We start from the raw sequence: 22244 nt of genomic DNA, 5'->3' as shown, positions 1-22244 counted from the left end.
CATAATGTCTCGCACAATGGCCATAAGAAGCGATCATTTAGCCACTGAAAGAAAATGAGATTTGGCTGCTGATGAAAGTGGCCAGATTTGGAGGCAGAGGGTCTCTGATCAGATGAGCTTCTGTAAGATTCCTGTGCTAATAATACAACTAATAAAATCACCCCGCTGTTTGGTGCAAAGGCCGAACCTGGTTGCTCTCAGTGCCACCCACACGGCGCTTTTTACAAAGCAAAATCAATCAGTGCTTGCTCATTAGGATGCTCACCAACTTATGTAAGCATCTCTTGGATGGGCTCACACAGCTTGGGTAAAAATGACCTCATAATCACAGCGCAGCCATCAAGACAGCATCTGAGCGCAACAGCCACTGCAATGATGCTGGGAAAAGTGGTTTTTCATTCCCATCACTGCCACTTCAATAAAGTATTTGTGTTAAATACAAATTTAATACATAATATTTTACCTGCATTACAAAGAATATACTCATGTAAAGCAGTATTTGCTATATAGAAAATCTCATAAACTTTATTATCGTACAGCTCTATATATGTGACCTTGGACCACAAAACCAGTCATGAGGATCAAAAATTTAGATTTATACATCATCTGAAAGCTGAATAAATAAGCTTTCCAATAATGTATGGTTTGTTAAGATATGACAATATTTGGCCAAGATACAAAATCTGGAATCTGAGGGTGCAAAAAAAATCAAAATATTGATGAAATCACCATTAAAGTTGTCTAAATGAAGTTCTTGGCAATTCATTTTCATATATTTACAGTAGGAAATTTACAAAATATCTTAATGGAACATGATCTTTACTTAACGTCTTAATAATGTTTGGCATAAAAGAAAAATCAATCATTTTGACCCATACAATGTATTTTTGGCTATTGGTACAAATATACCCCAGCGACTTAAGACTGGTTTTGTGGTCCAGGGTCACATATGAAGTTGAATACATACAGGACAATCAGTACAATCACATACTATGTAGCAAATCTCAACTACTTGATTTTCTTTTTTTTTTTCTTTCAGAAAATGTAACTGTATTATTGACCAGCTAATTATATAAAGTTGTACAGTATACAGTATGTAAGTATGTGCAAATTTATCCACATACTTGCAGTATACTTGTATGGGATGATATATACTTTATAAAGTATATCTCAACTGCTTGTATCATTGCAAAATGCAAACTATAGGCTTTTATTGGCCATCTCTAATCTTCTAAATGAGATCATAAGGCATGAGGATATGAAGATATTATAAACACTAACATCATGATTTTCTGCAAAGCTGATTTGTTTTGTGAAAACCCCTATAAATATAAATTTGACCTGACTTGATTCAGACTTTTTTGCTGACTTTTTGGGTAAAAAAAAAAAAATCTGTGTAATGGAATTAAAAATTTAAGACATTTTTGCATTTATACATACATGCAGACATACAGTACATATCTATAATATCTATATCTATATATATATATACAGTATATATATATATATACTGTGTGTGTGTGTATATAGAAGGATCTCTTTACAAGATTCACAGATATTCAGATGATTACACTCACAAATGTTTCAGACAGGAACAGGGCATGTAAAAAAAAAATTAAAAATTAATACATGTAGAGCAAATGTACAGTGGGTACGGAAAGTATTCAGACCCCCTTAAATTTTTCACTCTTTGTTATATTGTAGCCATTTGCTAAAATGATTTAAGTTCATTTTTTTTCCTCATTAATGTACACACAGCACCCCATATTTACAGAAAAACACAGAATTGTTGACATTTTTGCAGATTTATTAAAAAAGAAAAACTGAAATATCACATGGTCCTAAGTATTCAGACCCTTTGCTGTGACACTCATATATTTAACTCAGGTGCTGTCCATTTCTTCTGATCATCCTTGAGATGGTTCTACACCTTCATTTAGCTGTGTGCTTAGGGTCATTGTCTTGTTGGAAGGTAAACCTTCGGCCCAGTCTGAGGTCCTGAGCACTCTGGAGAAGGTTTTGTCCAGGATATCCCTGTACTTGGCCGCATTCATCTTTCCCTCGATTGCAACCAGTCGTCCTGTCCCTGCAGCTGAAAAACACCCCCACAGCATGATGCTGCCACCACCATGCTTCACTGTTGGGACTGTATTGACAGGTGATGAGCAGTGCCTGGTTTTCCACACATACCACTTAGAATTAAGGCCAAAGTTCTATCTTGGTCTCATCAGACCAGAGAATCTTATTTCTCACCATCTTGGAGTCCTCCATGCGGGTTTTCATGTGTCTTGCACTGAGGAGAGGCTTCCGTCGGGCCACTCTGCCATAAAACCCCGACTGGTGGAGGGTTGCAGTGATGGTTGACTTTCTACAACTTTCTCCCATCTCCCGACTGCATCTCTGGAGCTCAGCCACAGTGATCTTTGGGTTCTTCTTTACCTCTCTCACCAAGGCTCTTCTCCCCCGATAGCTCAGTTTGGCCGGACGGCCAGCTCTAGGAAGGGTTCTGGTCGTCCCAAACGTCTTCCATTTAAGGATTATGGAGGCCACTGTGCTCTCAGGAACCTTAAGTGCAGCAGAATTTTTTTTTGTAACCTTGGCCAGATCTGTGCCTTGCCACAATTCTGTCTCTGAGCTCTTCAGGCAGTTCCTTTGACCTCATGATTCTCATTTGCTCTGACATGCACTGTGAGCTGTAAGGTCTTATATAGACAGGTGTGTGGCTTTCCTAATCAAGTCCAATCAGTATAATCAAACACAGCTGGACTCAAATGAAGGTGTAGAACCATCTCAAGGATGATCAGAAGAAATGGACAGCACTTGAGTTAAATATATGAGTGTCACAGCAAAGGGTCTGAATACTTAGGACCATGTGATATTTCAGTTTTTCTTTTTTAATAAATCTGCAAAAATGTCAACAATTCTGTGTTTTTCTGTCAATATGGGGTGCTGTGTGTACATTATTGAGGAAAAAAAAAAGAACTTAAATGATTTTAGCAAATGGCTGCAATATAACAAAGAGTGAAAAATTTAAGGGGGTCTGAATACTTTCCGTACCCACTGTAAGTCCCAATAGTGTAATTTGTGTGCAAGTGTTTTTTTTGTTGTTGTTGTTTGTTTTGTGGAAGTTTTTAATGGCCAAATATTAGCAACCTGATTTATCTACATTTTTTCCAGGTGAAAGGTGAAACTAAAATCAGGAGAAATTACTGGCAGCTGAAGAGTTTTTACTTGTTCAGATTCTTTGTGGGCCTGTGTTGTCTTCATAGATATTTTAATTTGCACACCCTGTTCTTAAGCAGCGTGGAAAATCGGATCTTGTCATCTCACAAACTACACTGTCTTGATGACATACAGTACCTAAGAAAGACTCCATTCCCAGACATCTTAGAACATTTCATAATTAGCGGTGTCCCTAATGAGGTGGATTTGATTGACAGCCCCAGGTTGGCCTTTCCCCTCCCCAGCATCAAATATGACAGCAGTGATGATGACGAGCACATAGACGGCTGACAGGACTTACCAGTGAGTGCTGTCCAGTGCAACTCCTCTGGTGCTCCTTCTCTCTCCAGTGTGACACCCCATGACAGATGATGCCGTTTTCTCCCCATTCAAGCCTCAGAAAACACCAGACATTTTCCCATTTCTTATGAATAATGTGTCTACAAATCTTTATTGTTTGTAGGAAATTTACATAGAACTACATGGACACATTTTCCGTGCGATTACCAATGTGACTAATGCTTGATGAGATGCAGGCTATGTCACGCTGGCCTGTTTCTGGCTAACGTGTATGTTTCTATGTCAGTGATCAGGTTATTCTTGTAAAACCAGTGCAATACAGTCATAGAGCCGTTCTGGACCTTCAGATAATAGCGCTTACATGAGCGTTTCTGACTGTCTTTTAGAACCGAGTGTTGCATTTTACTAATTAAAGTGTGTAATACTGTGAGAAATTGTTAAAGGCTTTAAGTTTATTTAATAAGAGTTTTATTTCATCTCACAAGTTCCAAAAAGTGCGTTCTATGCACAGCATCATAATAATGCCTTTACATAAAGTGTAAACATAAAAACTTTGGAATTTAAAGTTCGCTTTCCAAAAGCAGTTCACGTAACCCCGAATTTCAGTTGAGAATGAGCCTAAACCGTCATGCAGTTATTTGTATAGTTGTCTCCAGCACTACTGAGCTCGGGCCCCTCGCAGTGTTTGAGGAGCCGAGAGGATGACAGGTGCTTTTTGTAATGCCTTGCTGATGAGAGCCAATCAGCTGATTCCATTCTGCTGGTTTTTTTCCCATCTCCCCTGTTGTCATCTGGCATGCTAAAGTAAAGATGAGCCTGATTGACAGATGCATCCGGGTTCACAGTTTATTGGTTCCAGCAAAAGAAGCAGATATGCCAATTTAGACAGGGGAGTGACAAAAAAGTTTCCATCTAAATGGAATAATTTTACCACTGGGAATTCTCAGCTGGGGGAAGAACAGAGGCAGGCCTTTTTTCGTTATTTTAACAAGGGCTGAATGACAAACATATACGACAGTAAGAGGCTGACAGAACAGCAGCTTTTGATGCTTCACAGGGGAGCTATGAAATAAACAATAGGCAGAAAAATTGAATTACAGCAGGGTAGGATTGTCTGCTCGGGCAGGAGGAGAGCTGCTGCAGGCAGCAGTCAGCTGCGGAGGGAACCCAATGCATCATTAAATAGTCCACACTCTGTTTTACACCCTCACTGTGACTCCTTCTCTCTGCTTCCGTTCCTCCACTTTTCCTTTTCCTTGCTTACACTTTCGCTCTTGCTAAGACTCTCTTTCCTCTTGTTCTTCCCTGATTGAACTTTTATGTTTGCTTCCCGCTGTTTCTTTCTGCCTTAAACATCCTCTTGAGTCCTCTTGTATTGGGACGAAAATCAATGCATATATGTATGTTGCTTTTAAAAAGTATTTAATTATACGTAAAATCAATTTACAAATAAAAAAAGAAAGAAAAAGAAATTGTGTATATATATAGGGTTTTTAAAATCATATGTATGATTTAAAAATATATATAAATATTTACATATATGATATAAAGATATATATGATAAAAATGATGATAGAATTCATTTATTACATAGAATTACATAGAATTTATTATATATTAAATAACTATTACAAAATGGTAAAAAAACAATGTATAAATACATTTGTTTTTTATGTATACATTTTGTTTTTTATATTATATATAATATGAATTGTAATAATTTTATATACACATTTTTAAATAACATTGATATTGTATATTGTTGTATGATGTTGTATACTGATATATTGTGTATATATATATATATATATATATATATATATATGGTTTCAATATTTTTTCTTTTTTTATTTGTTTTTAATATTTTTAATCATTGGAATTCCCTGTATTCTAGCCTCACCTCAGTCAATGTGTAATTTTATTTGCTCTTCACTAACTACACAAACAAATGATGATACGTTCATAACTAGTGTTACTACACAATAAATGTCTTGCAGCTCAGCGTATCCTTGAAGGAATCTTTCATGAAAGGGTTAATAATCACCACTATGGTCACAGGCTGACATACAAAAAATTTATTTCTCATATGCACAAAAAAAAAACAAAAAGAACTGGACAGAGGTGGAATAAAGGTAATGGCTGAGGCCATGTTGCTTTTTGTTACATATTTTTTAAATAATTTTTTTTGCCCGTAACAAATTACGTTTGTGATACATACAGTATTTTGCATTATTTTAACGAAAGGAGAGGATAATTGTCTCTGTTTCTGCTCTGCTGCTGTTGGCTTGTTTTAAAATGAATTCTGTTAAGAACATGTTTCCAAAAGCCACAAGCAAATGTGGATTGCAGTGAGTGGGTAACAATCTCTTAATTCTAAGCGGGATAATAATTTAACTTGGTAGCTGAAAAATAATAATAAAAAAGACCCAAATAATTGTATTTCTTTTTTTTTCTTTTTTTTGTATTGATTGAATTAGAGCTTGTCCTGTGTGTACATTTATGTATAGTTATATTTGTTGACTTTTTCCTCCATTTGCATGCTATAAATTTTGAATAATCTGCTCCTGAAGTAAAATAACTTTAATTTAATATTGGCAAAAAAAAAAAAAAAAAAAAGCTTCAGAATTCTGAAGTCTTGTATTGAATTGTACAGGAAGGTTCAAAGTACAAAAACAATCCACAAAACCAGGCATGTGAAATGTATTTGTTCATTTATCCTCTATACAGGATTTAGGGATCATTTAAAATGAGGGGTAAAATTGAACGCAGTAGTAAAGGAGAATACAGAATACCATTTTACTTGATTTGCATAGAGACTTAAACAGTATGAACAAGTTAAGTAAAAGTGAACCAAAACAAAACATACAAACAGCCGCACATGTGGTGATAGCATCTGAAACCCACCCAACGACGCAGGACGGGTTTCAAACTTTTTGTTGTGCGTCTCTGCAAAGCACAACACATTGAAGACACAAATGTAATGTCAATCTTTTTTTTTTCTTTCAATTCTCATATCTACAAATGGAATCAGTAAATTAGTACGATACTGCAATGGTGAAATGTAGGTGATCTTATATACATAGAAGAATTGTTTTCACATTATACACAAATCATTCTACAAAGCAGCAGTTTGTTGCAAATGACATACCTTTGAGTAACAGAATTCACCTTTTTTGTGTACATTGCTGTGGGGCTATGATGGATCTTTTCCTTATTGTTCAACATTACCACATACAATCAGTATTGACTACTATTAAAACATAATACTGTTTTATTGACAGATACAGCAAATAAAATATTAAATATCAAACTAAGTCTTTGGCAAACGTGGTATAAAGTACATTCACTTTACATTTCCAGGAGCGTATGTATGGACCATTTCCATTTCTGTCCTCGGTGGATAATCGTTTGTTCATCCACACAGAAGGGTTACATGCATGTCTACCTCTCAGGACCATAGCCAAACCATAAAAAAAGGAAATTAAAAAAGCTGTAAGGCATTTGTTGAACTTGTTGTACAATTGACTGCTAATGATTACTTTGGTACTGAGCCAGCCAGAGTCAGTCTGTCTCAGTTACACGATACAAAAATGGTTCTTTTGAGGACTTTTTTTTTTTAAAGGAATCCACACTGAAGGACAAAAAAGGCATATACTAGTTTCTAGCGTATAGCAAGTGTATCCTTGTCCAGTGTTGTTGTTACTTTGTCAATTCGAGTTGACCTTTTTGCTTAAATAGAACATGTAATGTGACAAACTTTTTAAGATTCAATTGTACTTATAAATCCAGTAATGCAAAATAGTGCAAACGAGAAAAGAGCGGCACCGATCATGGTATTGGAGATTACACATGATAAAATGGAATATCCCAAAAAGGTATGACACACAAATGTACACACGCACACAAACCATCAGCTAAACCAAAACAATAATTTAATATACGGTTTTCTTTTCAGGTCATATACAGCAACAGTTAACTTCTTCTTCAGTGTCTGACCTGTTTTTCTTTTTTTTTCTATTTTCTTTTCCCCCATTTTGATTGTGTATCACAGAAAATGTTAAATCATGTTGGTAATTTCATACCACGAGTCAGAGATGGCTTCTAAAACTGTTACACTTGTCTGTTTGACAGAAAATGGAGCAATACTGCAGTTTTCTGCTGTTCTGTCCGTGAGAGGTAAGACACTAGTGAAATGGTGTAGGACGAGGGCAAATTACGTTAAAGGCCTCAGGCAACCTTGTGTGTGTGTGTGTGTGTGTGTGTGATCTGTTAGTGATACTAAATACAGTATGTAAAGGAATGTATTGATTGATTTAAAGAGAGAACGAAAACAAAAAAACAACAACACATCAATTGTTACTTGGTATTTCTTCACACGGTTCGTCTTGTTTTATATCTCGTATAATATATATATTTTTGTAGAATCTTTCAAAGTCTTTCAGGAAATAGTTCAGTCATTGTTCAGTGATTTAGAGAATGAGAGCCTTAGTGTTGATGTTGCGTGAGGGGGGTATAGTCGATGTCTGGGGGGGAAACCCGCTGTTGCTTGACCCTCCTAATCCGATCTCGGCCCCGTGAAACTGAAGATCGCGTAGCCATCTTCAATCCCTCTGACCTTAACGCCATTCAGACTGGTACGATATGGAGGCCGCGGCCATGGTCCTGCAGTTTGATTGGGTTGCCATGGTAACTAGTGGCGGTCATAGGCAGTGGCAGCAGTGGGAGGGGCGGAGCCCCGGGATGCGGCACTATAATAATAAGGGGAACCTGGAAGTTAACAGAAGAGCGGAGCGTTTGAAACCACAGCAAGAGCAACACCTACGCCCACTCCTAATCATTTTGCTTGTGTAAAATACAATCAGACTATACTATTACGTTCGGAAACCTCGGCACGCACAAAAACACTTGCGAAGGGCTTATGCGCGTCTTAATTTAGAGATGCGGTGTGTTATGACCTCGCTAATCAAAAAGAGAAATAAAACTGTAGCTAGTTTAGTAAAGCTGTATGCAAATAATGTCATTGTAAAATGTGATTATATTAATCCCACTTTAAAGCGACTAATCCCATAAGGGATAAGCAAAAAGGGTTAATACTCACTTAATAACGCGGGGTTGCTGAACCGCCAAGCTTCATTGTAAGTTGTGTACTGCGGGTGAGAGTAGGGATTTCCTGAAAAGTCGCTTCCTGAAATCAAACACAAGTGACAGGTTAGCAATAAAGCAAATTGTGTACCTTAAAGGCATATTCATAAATTCAGGATGAAATAAAGCTCGACTGTCAGCATTTGTGGAATAATGTTGATCGCTCAAAAAAGTAATTTTGATCCATCCCTCAAAAAAGAAAAAAGAAAAGATTGAAAAAAAAATCAAGGTTATGATGAAGAACTCGTATTGAGTAAATATTTTTGAAGCCAGTTTTGAAGGATTTTAAAGAATTTTGAAATTTCATAAAAGCACGTCAGTTATTTAATCTGTTAACCTGTGCATTATTGGAGCTGTTATATATATATATATTTATGGCGTTGTATTGTTTTGATGACAACAACGTTGTAAAATCAGTTATACCTTTACACAAAAAAGGAAAGTAAGCATTTTTTTTTACATTAAAATGATTTTTTTTATCCATTTTGTGTCTATACAATTGAAACAGTGAGTATTTTAATGTTTACAGATTTGCCTCTTTAAAGAGCTTTACTGAAAAAAATGTGAAAGATTAGCTTTTAAACAATTTATCAAATAAATTGCTAGTAAATTTCACAAATAATTACAAAGAACAAAGAGTATATATATATATATATATTTTTTTTTTTTTTTTTTTGTAAAATCTACTCCAATAATGTTTTTTTCTTAGAACTTAAATAAAAAAATAAAATAAAAATGTCACTGTAATTCAAAGGAGGGACAAGTACAAATACATTTTTAAGGTAAGGTAATGACATATGATGTCGATTGAGCTTAACTGAATTAAAGTAATGCTGTGTTCAAAATATTGCATCGCATTAGTTCAGCACACCAGAACTAAAGGAACTGGCATTGTTTCACAGCGCTAGCTAGCAGATGGCTCGCCCTGTCCTCTTTCCTACGCCCTGGTGCTCGGCCATTTTGGCTGAATTTGTTACATTAATCCTGAGCTGGGTTTTGAAGTTTCCTTTCTTTGATTCTGCTGTTGCGCTCTTAAGATTCTCTATTCTTCGGCCACACCAAAGCCCGGCTTCAAAAAACCTCCCCAATGGATTCGTTCTCGCACACACTCTGCCTTTTTTATTCGGCCGAATTCGACTTTCAGGAAGCGGCCCTGTCCATGTCAGTGAGCAATGCTGTTGGTCCCCCACGTTTCTTTCTTTTATGAGACAATAAAGGCTGGGTTTTATATGAAGCTGGTGAGGAATGGCTTTTGCTTTAACAGTGTTTGGGGTCTGTCACTAAATCTTAGTCGTTCGAGGGCCAGATGAATGGAAGTGCACACAAAACCCATGGCTCTAGGATTTAAGAGGATTTCTCAGCCTGTGTGACCAATGAAAATGAATCTTTGATGAAAACATATTTGATGTACCTGTAAAGATATGTTTGCCCAGCAAATGAATCCTGTCACTGAATTAAATTTGCCCCTGCGAACTATTCATGTTTGTGGGCCGTGGAAGCCCAAGACAGACTTGAATCTATCTGAGGCACTCAACGGTGACCGAGAGAAGAATCCCTCTCTGTGTTTGATGTAAAATATTTGTTTTCCAATTTTCGCACACTGCATGTTTGTGCTTGGACTTTGCGAGCGCTGATGTTATCCCCTGGCTCCGCGTACAATTGCATTTACACTTTTCCGACTTCTCTGCAGCACCTCTCAGACCGTCCGTTTGCATACGTATGTGTGTGTTTGCGCTGTTTGGGGAGAGGGCACCGGTCTTGCTGCCAGATTGCATCCTGTCCTGGCAGTGAAACTCAAGTCGGGTCCCTCTGAGAGATAGTGATTTAAATATTTACAGGCCTTCCCGCCCGCTGTTTTGTGACCCTTAACTGTTTGCTGTGAACCTGAACTGCAGGTTAAGTAGAGGGGAAAAGAGATACGCTCTGCAGCACTGGAGGCAGGGTGGAGAAAGCTGTGTTTATCGATGGCCTGTGAGAGCGTCGAACGGTCCGGTAGAGCGAGGGAGGGGCGTAATGAGCGCTGGAGCCCGAGTGGAGCTGAGAGGAACTGTCCTATATCCCGCACTTATCACTTATTGAGAGGCGCTAATTTTCTCCTCGGCAGCCGATAAGCTGAGGCTCCTTCTCGGGTTATTGACGAGTCCAGATCGAGATTCACACTGCCCGCTGTTGTCTTTGCAGCCATCCTGCAATTACGGCTCCTCATTAATCTTTTTCTCATTAATATTATGCTCCTCATTAATATTATCCTGTTTAATAAACATTAGCATCACCAGAAATGTCATGGGCAATATGCTTGTGTCACTTCTCTTTCACAACTCTCATTCTTAAAATGTTACCTGGCATTCTACACTAATGTATTCAAACAGGAAAGGAGGCTCTGGGCCAATGCTAATTGAATATTAATGCAAAATTGTTATCAAATCGCTGTTTTATTTTCCAGGTGCAGCAGTGCAAATTCAAGTTGGCTTTGCATGACCTCGGGTTTCCTGAAGATGATCAATTGCCGAGGACTGTTCGCAGAAAATATTACGAGCTCTCTTAAAATTAACGTCCTCGTAAAAATAGTAATTACACTTACCAGGGACCATTCCAGCAAGTGTAGAGGTGGGGTAGCTGCCCTGCCCAGTGGGGGGAACGTGAGGTGGGTATCCTGGTAGGGTCGTGCTCGCCATGTCTCGACCTGGAAAGAAAGTCAAAGTTTGTGAGGGCAGCTCCACAAAAAAAAAAAAAAGAAAAGAAAAAGTCAATAAATACAAAAAATTCAATGAGTGCTGGATATACAGTTATCCTAAAATCTTTTTTAATAATAATAATAAAACTGAAGAGGAAAATCATCCAGAAATTAAGATTTTTAGATTCTATATAAATACATTTAATATTTGTATATTTGTAAAAAAAAAAAAAAACTCCACATATTTTGATAATGCATAGAATAAAGTGGAAAAGCACCCCATACATTAAACTACTTAAAGTGTTACACCATGCACATTAATAATAAAAATACTCAAACATATTTGATTTCCTTTAAAACACAACCCTGTAACCCTTTTCTCTGAAAATCTGTGTAAACTGAAGTCAGCTGTAGCTTTTTATTTGTAGACAAATAACTAGAAAACCCACATGCCGAACATACAGTAGGTAATGATCACCTCTCCATAAATTCACAACTTGAAAAACCGATGACCCTGCAGAAGCTAAAAACAACTCTGCTTTTTTTCCTCTTCTAGGTCACTCGGCCTTTTAACTTCCTCTATTACACAGAGTGGCGCTGCTGGCCTGTTTTGACTGAAATATTTTAAACTGCTCGACAGAGAGAAGCACAGAATGCCCTCGGCCTGCTGGTGGCATCGCTGCTGCTAAAAAACCCAGAACATCACGAGAGTGCAGAGCGCACACTGCCTCCATATTCAGTTCTGTAATTGAAGGTGACGGCTAGCAATCCTGCTGGATGTGCTGGCGCAAACTTTACAGCACGTAGGCCTTCATCAGTCCCGAATGGGCCCTCGCGAGGTCCCGCATCATTGTTTGAAAGGGGACCAGTGAGGGTTGGGGGTTACTAATAAGAGAGCTGCCAGTAAGAGTGACACACTAAGTCAGTAAGCAATGTGAAAATCTGCGTTTTAGTGTGATGTTGTGCTTTTGGTTTAATTAATGTGAACAAAGGGCAAATTACAACAGAATTGTTTTTGATCATTAACTAAAAATATGAACAGAATTTGACATACAGTTCCACTCACACATTAACACGCATGTTAGAAATACTAAACAGAGGCTTTTAATCATAAAATAAAATCAAAGTACTGGAGACTAGATAAGAATTAACAGTATTTTTCAGGAACCGTACCGGACAGTAGCCGTCTCCAGCAGCGCCATGGAATGTGCCCCAATGGATTTTTGAGTATATTAGATTTTAAATGACATTTAAAAAATATTTGTAGCTTTTGAAAACGTTGCAATTTTACAGTGTATATATAAAAAAATTTTTATATACACCATACCTTTCAAACGTTTTGGGTCATTGTAAGTTTTTTTTTTTTTTTATACAGTAAAATATTATTGCAATTTAAAAAAAAACTGTTTTCTATTTTAATGTATTTTGTAAATTGTTAATGTTAAATGTAAGTTATTCCTTTGATGGTAAAGCTAAATTTTCAGCAGTCATTAATCTAGTCTTCAGTGACACGCGATCCTTTAGAAATCATTCTAATATGCTGATTTGCTGCTCTTATTATTAAATAATAATAAGATTCTTATTATTATCAGTGTTGAAAACAGTAGTGCTAAATCCTTTTTTTTTTTTAGGATTCTTTGGTGATTAAAAAGTTAAATAGAACAGCATTCATTTAACATAAAATTTTCTACTGTAAAATAATATAAAAGACTCACTTTTAATCAATTTAATGCATATATGCAATTAAAAGTATTAATTTCTTTAAAAAAAAAACAAAATCTAACTGACCCTAAACTTTTGAACAGTAGTGTAACACTTAAATGAAAATTAGTTAAAGAGTAATTTTCCCTTCTTTTTGTAATGTCTTGTTTTGTGCAGGGCAAATGACCTTGGACTGCCATTGCTGCCCCATCAAAAAAAAAAAAAAAAAACCATGATGCCTTTGGTTGTTTCCCCCTTTACCAGCACAGGGTACGTTTTCTAGTCTTTCTTTGTATTATTATTATTATTATTTTATTTTATTTATTTATTTATTTCTTGTAGGGCTGTACCTGCTATAATAGGCTGGCTTGCATACTGGCCGTAGCTGGGGGCATGATGGGCATAGGCACCGTAGCAGGGGGTGGAGGCATCTACTGACACGCTGGGCTGGAGGGGCAACAGTTCCGCTAGGCCCGAGACTGCCAGTGAGGAAGGGGTGAAAGGAGCCAGGGAAGCCTCATGCGGCTCCTGCTTAACGCACATGGAGGATGAATGTGACTCTGCCAGGTGGAGAAAAACAACAAAAAAAACCACACACACACACAATCAGACAATGCACAATCGCTCGCACTCAACAAAAAAAACAAAACAAAAAAAAAACAAAGATGAATCATGACAGATGGAAGAACTGAATGGAAGCAGTAAAAGAAAAGGAAAATGAAGTTTGGCTGACAGTGTTTGGTGTTGTTGTGATGCTACATTGCGTTTAGGAGGAAAAGAAGGATTTATGTGAAGTTCCGACTGCCGTGGTGTTCTGACTCAGTTCCGCGGGTGTGTTCAGGAGTTTTAACAGAGCCTCCAGAGGCACGCGCTCAGAAAACCACATTTCTACACGCACGAGGGGATTTGGTCATGGAAAGCCAGGAAATGTTACTGTGCACTTGTGCTATTTGAGGGTTTTATGTGCGAACACTGATCCACAAATAATTACATCAAAGATGCTTTAAAACTTATATGTGCTGGCAATATTTTTTTTATTATAAATTTTTTTGCAATATTAATGTTATTTATAACATTATGTTAAAAACTATATTTATTTTTCTTTCTATGACAAAATAATTATTTATTTCTGTTTTTCAGTAAATTTACAGCTGGCAGTAAAGGCATTAGTAGTCCAGCATCTCTCACACAAAAACATAAATGTGATTTTATTTATTTTGGTGGCTTGGTGCCAGTAATATATCTCTACAAATTTAGAAGTTTCGACATAATTTAAATAGAAAAGAATTATTGTGGAAAATTTAGTGTTGGTGTGAACATTGTTATAGATGCAACAGTCACTGTAGATTTGATTCACTCACATTGAAAAAAAACAAAACTGATTCGTAATATCGCAGTGGTTCTCCATACGTGGAATTTTTGGAAAGTTACGTGCCAGCTATATTTTACTTGCATTTTACCCACTTGGCAAGTGTTTGTTTTGGGCCCTGCTTATTCATTCTTACAAACAGAATAGATTAGAACTGATTTCTTTTTCTTGTAAACGGATCAGAGAAATCTTTGGTTCAATTGTTTTTTTTTTTTTCTATCTAGTTTTTCTCAGAATGAAAAGAAACATATAATTTGCTCCATAACAAGAGACTTTCACAGTCGTCTATCAACTTTAGATTTATATCTAAATCTAAATAAAGCTACATTTTTATACAAACCTGATTGAAATTATTTATCCATCGAATGAGCTAAAAATGAGCAAATATAAACAGGTAAATCACATCTCTAGAATAGCATCAGCAAACAGCAGCTTGGCTCGCAGATCAATCACGCTCAAATTTCCCTAAGGTTCGGAGGTAAAGGTCTCATCTCCAAACAAAAAGCCTACAAATCGCGACACATCCCCTTTGCATCGCCAGCCGTAATATCATTTGGCTGATGAGGTTTGGCATTTTTCATCTTAGCGGGTTTGCGACTGCAGCTCGAGCAATCAATGTGAGCTCTGTCTTCATCTCTCTCTCCACTCATCCTCTTTAACATCCTCTGCTGTTAACATGGTCTGTGGGGAGGGCTCTCACAGCTTCATGATAGCCTCATTAGCTGTTTCCCAAGTATTGTTGTTTTACAACCAAGCTATGTGCGGAGAGTCGCTCATTAAGATAAGGCCTCCTTGTTGTCAGACGCAACCCTGACAACCCGTTCTGACCTAACGCCAGGAAATCAGGCAACTTAACTGGCCCCTTTCCCACACAAATCAATGGCAGAATTTCCTTTCCTGAGCAAGTCTGGGACTAACAGCCGAATCTTCATACAGCAGGAACAGGATAAACATGACGTTTTTTTAATCGAGAGACACACACAGGCTGTTAGATGACTATATTTCAGAGAAGAAGATGACGGCCATAAAGCCTAACTTCAAAAATAAAAAACCTTAGAGGCCAATAAAGGAGAAAAGGAAGAGAGGCTGTCGGAGGAATTAGGCCTCGCGTTTTCACGGCCTCTGCTTTGCCGCTGTAAAGCAGACAAGGGTGTTCGCTACACTGACCGAAGCCCAGTGTTCAAGATCACTGAACTCTGAAACTAATCAGAGGTGGTGTTGCTTATTGTCCTGGAAACAAGCAAGACCTGCAAAAAGGAAGGCTGTCAACCTCCTGATTACTGAGATAGAAGATAAACACTGGTCTATGTGGAGACACATCACATCTCAACACGAACAAGAGCTATAGAGTTCTCCACGTCTGTCTCTCGCTCTCATGAATGCACAGTTTCACATGGGTGAAGAGAGAGAGAGAGAGAAAGAGAAAGAGAAAGAGAGAGAGAGAGAGGAATGACTTCCTTTTTTAAAAACCCAACAGCTCCAGCAAAGTCACTTGCCTTAGAGATAAGATAAAAAAAATAACAAACAAACTTATAATCACAGAGACACTGCAATGTTTTGTAACAGTACTGCAATCTTTGACCTCAATTTTCAACATTTTGTCACAGGAAAAAACGGAATAGACTGCTTCACCCCGATCAATTACAGCAATGTAATGTTTGGACGGCCAAATTGCTTGAATCCCCAGTATAAATTCCTAAAGTCATTCATTATCAAATGTGTGCTCAAAGGTTAGTGTGCTATTGTGAGTCTGAAATAAACATTAATTTGGGCTCTAGGGCCTGCCGGGGCTTCTGGTGACTCAAGACAGAGGCAGTTTGTCACCGGGCCACACATCAGGTACCTCAGTCTTGCCGGCAGCGTGTTGTTTGCTGCTCACTGGAGAATAGCGGGCCACACTTAAAAAATGGCTCTCTGGCGGATATATTTCAGCCGGAGTTCATCAGCAGCATAAGCCGACACAAAGCAGTCTTTTCTTTCGCTCTGCCTGCGTATGCTGCTTTTCTTTCTTACTTTTCTTGCTTGTTTTTTTTTTTTTTTTTTTCAGACATGGAGCTCTGTTGCTTTCAGGCCTGGGCGCTCATTTTTTCTCCCTCTCCCCCCTTCTCCTCTCCTCCCATCTCTCCGAAGAGATTTGGAACAAGGGGGATCCCTTCAGCACCTGCTCAGGTTTTCAGCGGATCGGAGGGGTGCCCATTTACACGGTACCATCCTACTGGCACCAGGAAGACTTCCATTATACGGCTCGGCAGGGACGGCGCTTAAGAATCCGCACTAGTCATTCATTGTGAAGGTATGTGCAAACGGCCTTTTTAAAAAGCTAGCCATATCTGGACAGCATCCAGACTTTTTACTGCAGTTTGAATAAATCATGCCATTGTTTTTTTCCCCCCTCTACTACAGTTAATACATGAAAGCGTGGAATGTGCATGACGCATAAGGGCAAGTATTGCATCTGATAAGTCTGAAGCCCTTTAAAACAACAGAAGCACAGATTAAACCCACAACAACTCTATTATCTGTACTTTCTAGGAATTTATATTATTCATTTATCTAAAAAAGTATGCATCTATTCCATTATTTAAAGGAATGGACTTTACTACAAGTTTTTTTTATTTATTTTTTAATTAATTAGATTTTATCCAGCATCATAAATTTCAGACCAATAGACAAGCCATTTTCAAATGCATTTTCCTTTAGGACTTTAGGTACAGAGCAGTAACCCCTAAAACTAATTGGGTAAACAGTTAACACAAAAAACACGTCTCCTATGCCTCGTAGTGCCCTTAAAATTCCAATTTCTGTTTTGTAATGAAGAGTTCATTAATCATTCATCTTTAATAGATTATGCAAATCGCACGACATAAAATCAACAAGATCAATGGCAGCGTGAATTTTAATTGGCTCAGGAAAACATTGCTGGGAATGAGCATAATCTCCAGCTCTATCCAATGAGAGGGAGTAATTTATTCAGAATTGGCTCTCAGTGTAAATGCGTAGGGTAATTTAGCACCTCCTTTAACTCTGTCCTTATTCTTATTTCCAGTTTATCACATGCGAGTACACCATAATATTACGTTATTGCATCTTTGAACTGCTTTTCTTGCTTTTTTTTTTTTAATAAATGAAGTTATTACTGCCAAAAGTCATTTAGAATATGACATGGAACAGTTAATATATAAGACTCTCAAGAAATGTCATTTGAGCCTAGACATTCTGAAAAAGCTTTAGAGCATAATTACAACTGTATTTTATTTTTTTCAGAAAATGCTGAATTTAGGTTGCCAGGTTGTAAGCATTCTCATCATGCATGCATACACTGACACCGTTGTGAAATCATTAACAACAATAAAAACTTAAGCAACCATTTGAAAATCTCTCCACCAGGGCCGTTTCCTACGCTCTACCAGAAGCAAGAGGTGGTCTGCACTAAGACCCCCGGTGTGTCCCGTCACAGGTGCAAGAAAGGCCACCTGCCATGAGGGTGCTCCCTAGACCGAGACTGCTTTCATACAAAGGACAAAAACACACCTTTCTTCTCCAGAGGCCCAACTTTCTGGAGGGAACTCTACCTCCCACATATTACCGAGGGGGGAAAAAAGCCCTTTCTTTTCACATAACATTATCCAGCTATCATTTGAGAAGGGGGCACAGCAATTTTCAATCATCCTGTCCTCCGCCCACACAGAACTCATTGGCTTTGATGGCTCCTGCATAATTATGTGAATTTTATTAAAAGCTCAGCGTATTAATCTCAGCACGACAGTTGGCTATCAGTAAACTTAACCTTCTCTGAGGTAATAACAGCCGCAACAATGAAACAATATTTCAATTAGCCAGGCTGACATTAACCACCACATACCACAAGGAAAAAAAAAATGCTGCAGCATTAAAAGGCCAAACCGTGCTAGGCCGCCATATTTCTTTCTGAGAACTATCAGCTGAAGAAAACATTTCAGTACACAATGTGAAGTAGTAAAACAATTCACTGGTTTTTGAACAGTGACACTGGCCAACAAATCTCCATAATCACTTCTTGCATGCAAGTAACAGCGCCTGTCTGTTTCGATCGCTCCTTTCTTACACGGCCCCTCAGAGCAGGCACCACTAATCCATCCACTTTAGATCAACATGTCACATTCCACTCTCACCTGTCCACTCAACTTAAAAAGCTCACTTTACCACATGAAACAGTCACATAGTCTAGAATATGAACGTCCTGCCAGTATTCTAACGGTCAGCCGGGACGGTGGATCCAGCGCTCTTACCTGTCACTACCGGGTAGCTCTGTGACACGCTGGAGCCCAAATCTGAGCTGACGCTGGTTGACAGACTGGGCTTGACTTCGTCCAGTCCAGGGTTCAGTGCTGGTAGCGAGTATTCATTAGCCTGCCAATGAGGGGAGGGGACACTTTAAGTAGATATATCTTGGGAGCCAAGCATCACTTTTAAGGTGTCCAATTAGAAAGCTTTCTGCTTCTGAGCTGCCAGTTCTGTGTTATTTTATTTCTCTCTTCTTTTTACGATATTTCTTATGATTTAAGGAAAGTGGATTTAATATAGCGGCGGCTCAGTTACTGTGGCTTTGTAAATGGGCACCTGAAATCCAGTTGTACTAAGCTTGCACATTATTTTTATTTCCCCCAGTCAGTGCATGCGGGTTTTGGTGGAGTTAATGTGAACTGTGTGTGCATACATTAAGGATGTGAGCGGGACAGAGAGTAGGATTTGGAACAGACTGAAAGGAAGGGGTGTCAGCTGTCTCTTTGTGCTTGACTGCAGTCATTCCCCTGACCAGCCAAGGGAGGAGACGGGTCCGCTTTGTTCGATTACCAACATGGCCTCGTTTCGAGACCATTTGTAATTGTTTTCTTTAGGATGAGAAAATGATGACACGAACATAATCCCGAAACAGCTTTCTGTTATCATTTTTAAATGCTAAAACATTGACGCTTACATTTGTTGGATTAAGTTGCATTTGAGGTCATTTGTGATACTATGATTTTATTTAAGTAGATTTCTTTGTAACAAACGCAACAAATTAGAATAGATTTCCGGCTACCATTGTTCCTCGCGTATTAAACTGTGAGCGTACATATGTCCGTATACGTCTGCGTGCGTGTGTGCGCTCGTGCATCTGCGCACCACAATAGGGCCGGTGTCCCAATGGGAAATGCTGTGACCCCAGACTTGTCTGTCTCTATTCCAGATAAACTCTAATTGTCTGCTACAAATGTTCAGTTGGCCAGTAGCGGATGTTCCTCTCTATTTGGTCTGGCCTCAGATGCACAACAGCTATTTTATCATGCAGATAGGGGCAAGTTGGGCGTGGGGCAACTGAAGAGCCATCTGAAAAGGATGACCAAATGGCTGGCAGAAGTGTGGGAGGGGTGAGCCCATTGAGTTTAGCATTTCCAAAATGGCTTTTTAATGCCCAGCCTCACACACCAGACATGGCTAATAGGTCCGCTCTTTCAAGAGTTAAAAAGGGGGCACAAAAACGGACCAATAAATGGGAATGTAGTCTGATTAATATTACATTAAATTAAAAGTGATTTTTCTGGACTGTTCCAGGGCTGTTTTTTCCCTCGCGTTTAGCCTCTTTCCTTGCCTTTTTTTAATACCTTCTTGGCTTCTCTTTGTGATTGCAAGTCATTTCCAATTCGTTTTGGTATTGATCTTCCAGTAGAAATCAGTTTTGTAATTAGCTGCAAATTAGGCCCTCTACTAGGGGTGAGGGCTGTCCCCCTGATTTATCACCAGTGTAATTCTCTGCGATTGGAGAGAAATTAAAATGAACTCAATTAGGCCACTGCTTTTGCTTTATGGGCCTCTACTTGGAGTTTCAAGGGAAAAATTAATAGTCACTGGTTGTTTGATAGTATAATGAAAGTAAATAAAGCTTATCTCCTGTAATAAGCCGAAAGCTTTAAATAAGAGCTTGTATATACACGGTTTTTTTAATATTGTTTTTCACAGCATAATTTTTCACGAGACTGAAGATCTGTCAATTATTTTTCGTATTCGTATCAACGGATTCATGTTGATGTGCAATTATTAAAAACTAAATTAATCTGGCTTTAATGCACCTTACACTATTTAATGCATTTATTAGTGATGCTTGGGCAAGATGCATCAGTTAACATTTGTCAGGGATTAAATCGTATGGTGACTTGATTTTACTAGTTCATCTTAAGAAAAATAAACATCTGTCGGTTCGAATGAGCTCTGCTGTCCGCTCACACAATCTCCAGATTTTTTGTTTAAGAGATAGTTTGTTAGTATTCGTCCATTTGCCTCAATATTACTAACCTGCTCTGGCTTGATGTGTTCTGACGTAGGGAAGACGTCGGGGTATGACGGCCGCTCAAACACCCGATCCAGAGCCTCCAGCTGCTGTTGAGTGAAGGCATCGGCCCTCAGGTGCTTCCGTAAACTCTCCACACTACCCTGAGAATCACTGTTTGGGCCAGAGCCATCTGAACCATCTATGAGAGGAGAGAGGGACAAGGCCACATGCTAGTACCAGTCGTTATGGTTCCGTTTCTCCCTGGGACAGGCACCCCATCCCGCCCTCCCCGCACCCACACAACAGCTACTTCTAGTGCTGTAGTGCCGCTCTCAGCACCGCGCTGGATGAAAGATTGGAGTATATCAGCTCAAATTCAGTCAGCACTAGCCTCAAACTGATCCTAATAGCTGTGGATAGATAGAGCACATGAGGCTGGGAGAGAAAGAGAGAGAGGGAAAGATGTGGACGGTGCAAAGTGGGAGAGAGAAGACCCACACCTCCCCCATCCCAGATCGGCATCAGCACCGTCATCATCTGATAGGCCTGCAGTAATTGATGGATTACCTTCAGAGCAAACATATACTTGTTGGGAACGCCATGTGTTTTAGCGTGAGCCACCTTGTTCTCTTTCCCGTCAGTGGGCTGGTGGAAAATGGAGAGCTATTATTTAAAAGGCACAATTTCCTTTAGAATGTAATGCTGCTTTCACTTTCAGATTGCTTTTCCCTGGAAAAATGGGAGGCCAGTGCCGGCTTGAATACAATTACACAGCTTGACTGCCAGCTTATGCATTTCCCTCCATCTCGCTCTTTATAAACAAATGAACAGTTTCCCCTCAGACCGTGACCTCATCACCCTGCCGAAGCAGGTAGCCTTCTTTCCCCAGCGCCTCATTTTGCTATTCCGGAAGCCCTTCTGCAAACATTCGGCAAACGTTCGTGCAACCTCGGCAATCGCGCCGGCAGCCTCTCGTGTCTCTGGTGGTGGAGGGGCTTTTTTTGCTCCCTTACAAATCTGTCATTCTAAATTTGCAGCAGATTATGTTCTCTCCTCGGCGAGAGCGTAGTGATATATGATATGCAAGGCCCCTATTGATTGCCTGATCTGGTGGCAGGAGAGAGGCGAAATGAACTTGAAATGAACATCATGCCTCAACTCATTGTGCGTATAATACTCTACTTAATCCCACATTTTTCTGTGCTATGGAATTCAATTGATCAATCATGTTCCACTGATAGTACCATTTCAGGGGCTTTATTGCCATTCTACCCGCCAGCTTGACCTTTTTTCAATGGCTGAGGCCACAGGATGAACTGACTTTCAGGAGAAATAGATCCACAGAGAGGTTTGATAAGAGACTGGGAGATAGTACGTGTGTGTGAGTGTGTATTTAAACCACACTGAGGTGACATTTTTTTCTCTTCCTATTAATTTCAGTTGTGGTTGTTTTGTTGTGTTTTTTCTCTCTGCATTATCTGAGTCATTCCATATCTGAGCGCAGGCATTTTTTATAGACAGCTCCCTTGGGGGCCTTCTATAAGGCT

The 22244-nt window shown here is 38.8% G+C and overlaps 1 protein-coding gene and 1 long non-coding RNA gene across 31 annotated transcripts in view; one reads left to right on the top strand and one right to left on the bottom strand.

Annotated features, from left to right (window-relative positions):
• Positions 1-6028: 6028 nt before the first annotated feature.
• The window catches only part of pax2a (paired box 2a), a 32239-nt gene continuing 16023 nt past the window's right edge, over positions 6029-22244 (bottom strand). For 14 of the 30 annotated variants that reach the window (XM_058795484.1, XM_058795492.1, XM_058795507.1 and 11 more), the window contains 6 exons: positions 20721-20896; positions 18677-18797; positions 13390-13599; positions 11246-11347; positions 8621-8707; positions 6029-8270 (listed from right to left, as the gene is read on the bottom strand). In XM_058795484.1, the coding sequence (XP_058651467.1) occupies positions 8149-8270; positions 8621-8707; positions 11246-11347; positions 13390-13599; positions 18677-18797; positions 20721-20896 (818 nt within the window). In that variant the 3' untranslated portion in view covers positions 6029-8148. Of the gene's footprint in view, positions 8290-8620; positions 8708-11245; positions 11348-13389; positions 13600-18676; positions 18798-20720; positions 20897-22244 lie in introns of all 30 variants that reach the window. The other 16 variants (XM_058795496.1, XM_058795498.1, XM_058795502.1 and 13 more) reach the window with 3 other exon arrangements.
• LOC131552066 (uncharacterized) lies at positions 13213-18668 on the top strand. The gene is made up of 3 exons (XR_009273885.1): positions 13213-13309; positions 13382-13606; positions 16456-18668. It is a non-coding gene; the product is annotated as an uncharacterized LOC131552066 (long non-coding RNA).

The sequence above is a fragment of the Onychostoma macrolepis genome, chromosome 13, assembly GCF_012432095.1.
Source record: "Onychostoma macrolepis isolate SWU-2019 chromosome 13, ASM1243209v1, whole genome shotgun sequence".
Classification (NCBI taxonomy): Eukaryota; Metazoa; Chordata; class Actinopteri; order Cypriniformes; family Cyprinidae; genus Onychostoma; species Onychostoma macrolepis.
The sequence above is the reverse complement of the archived record's forward strand: the minus strand, read 5'-3'. Positions and strand labels throughout refer to the sequence as shown.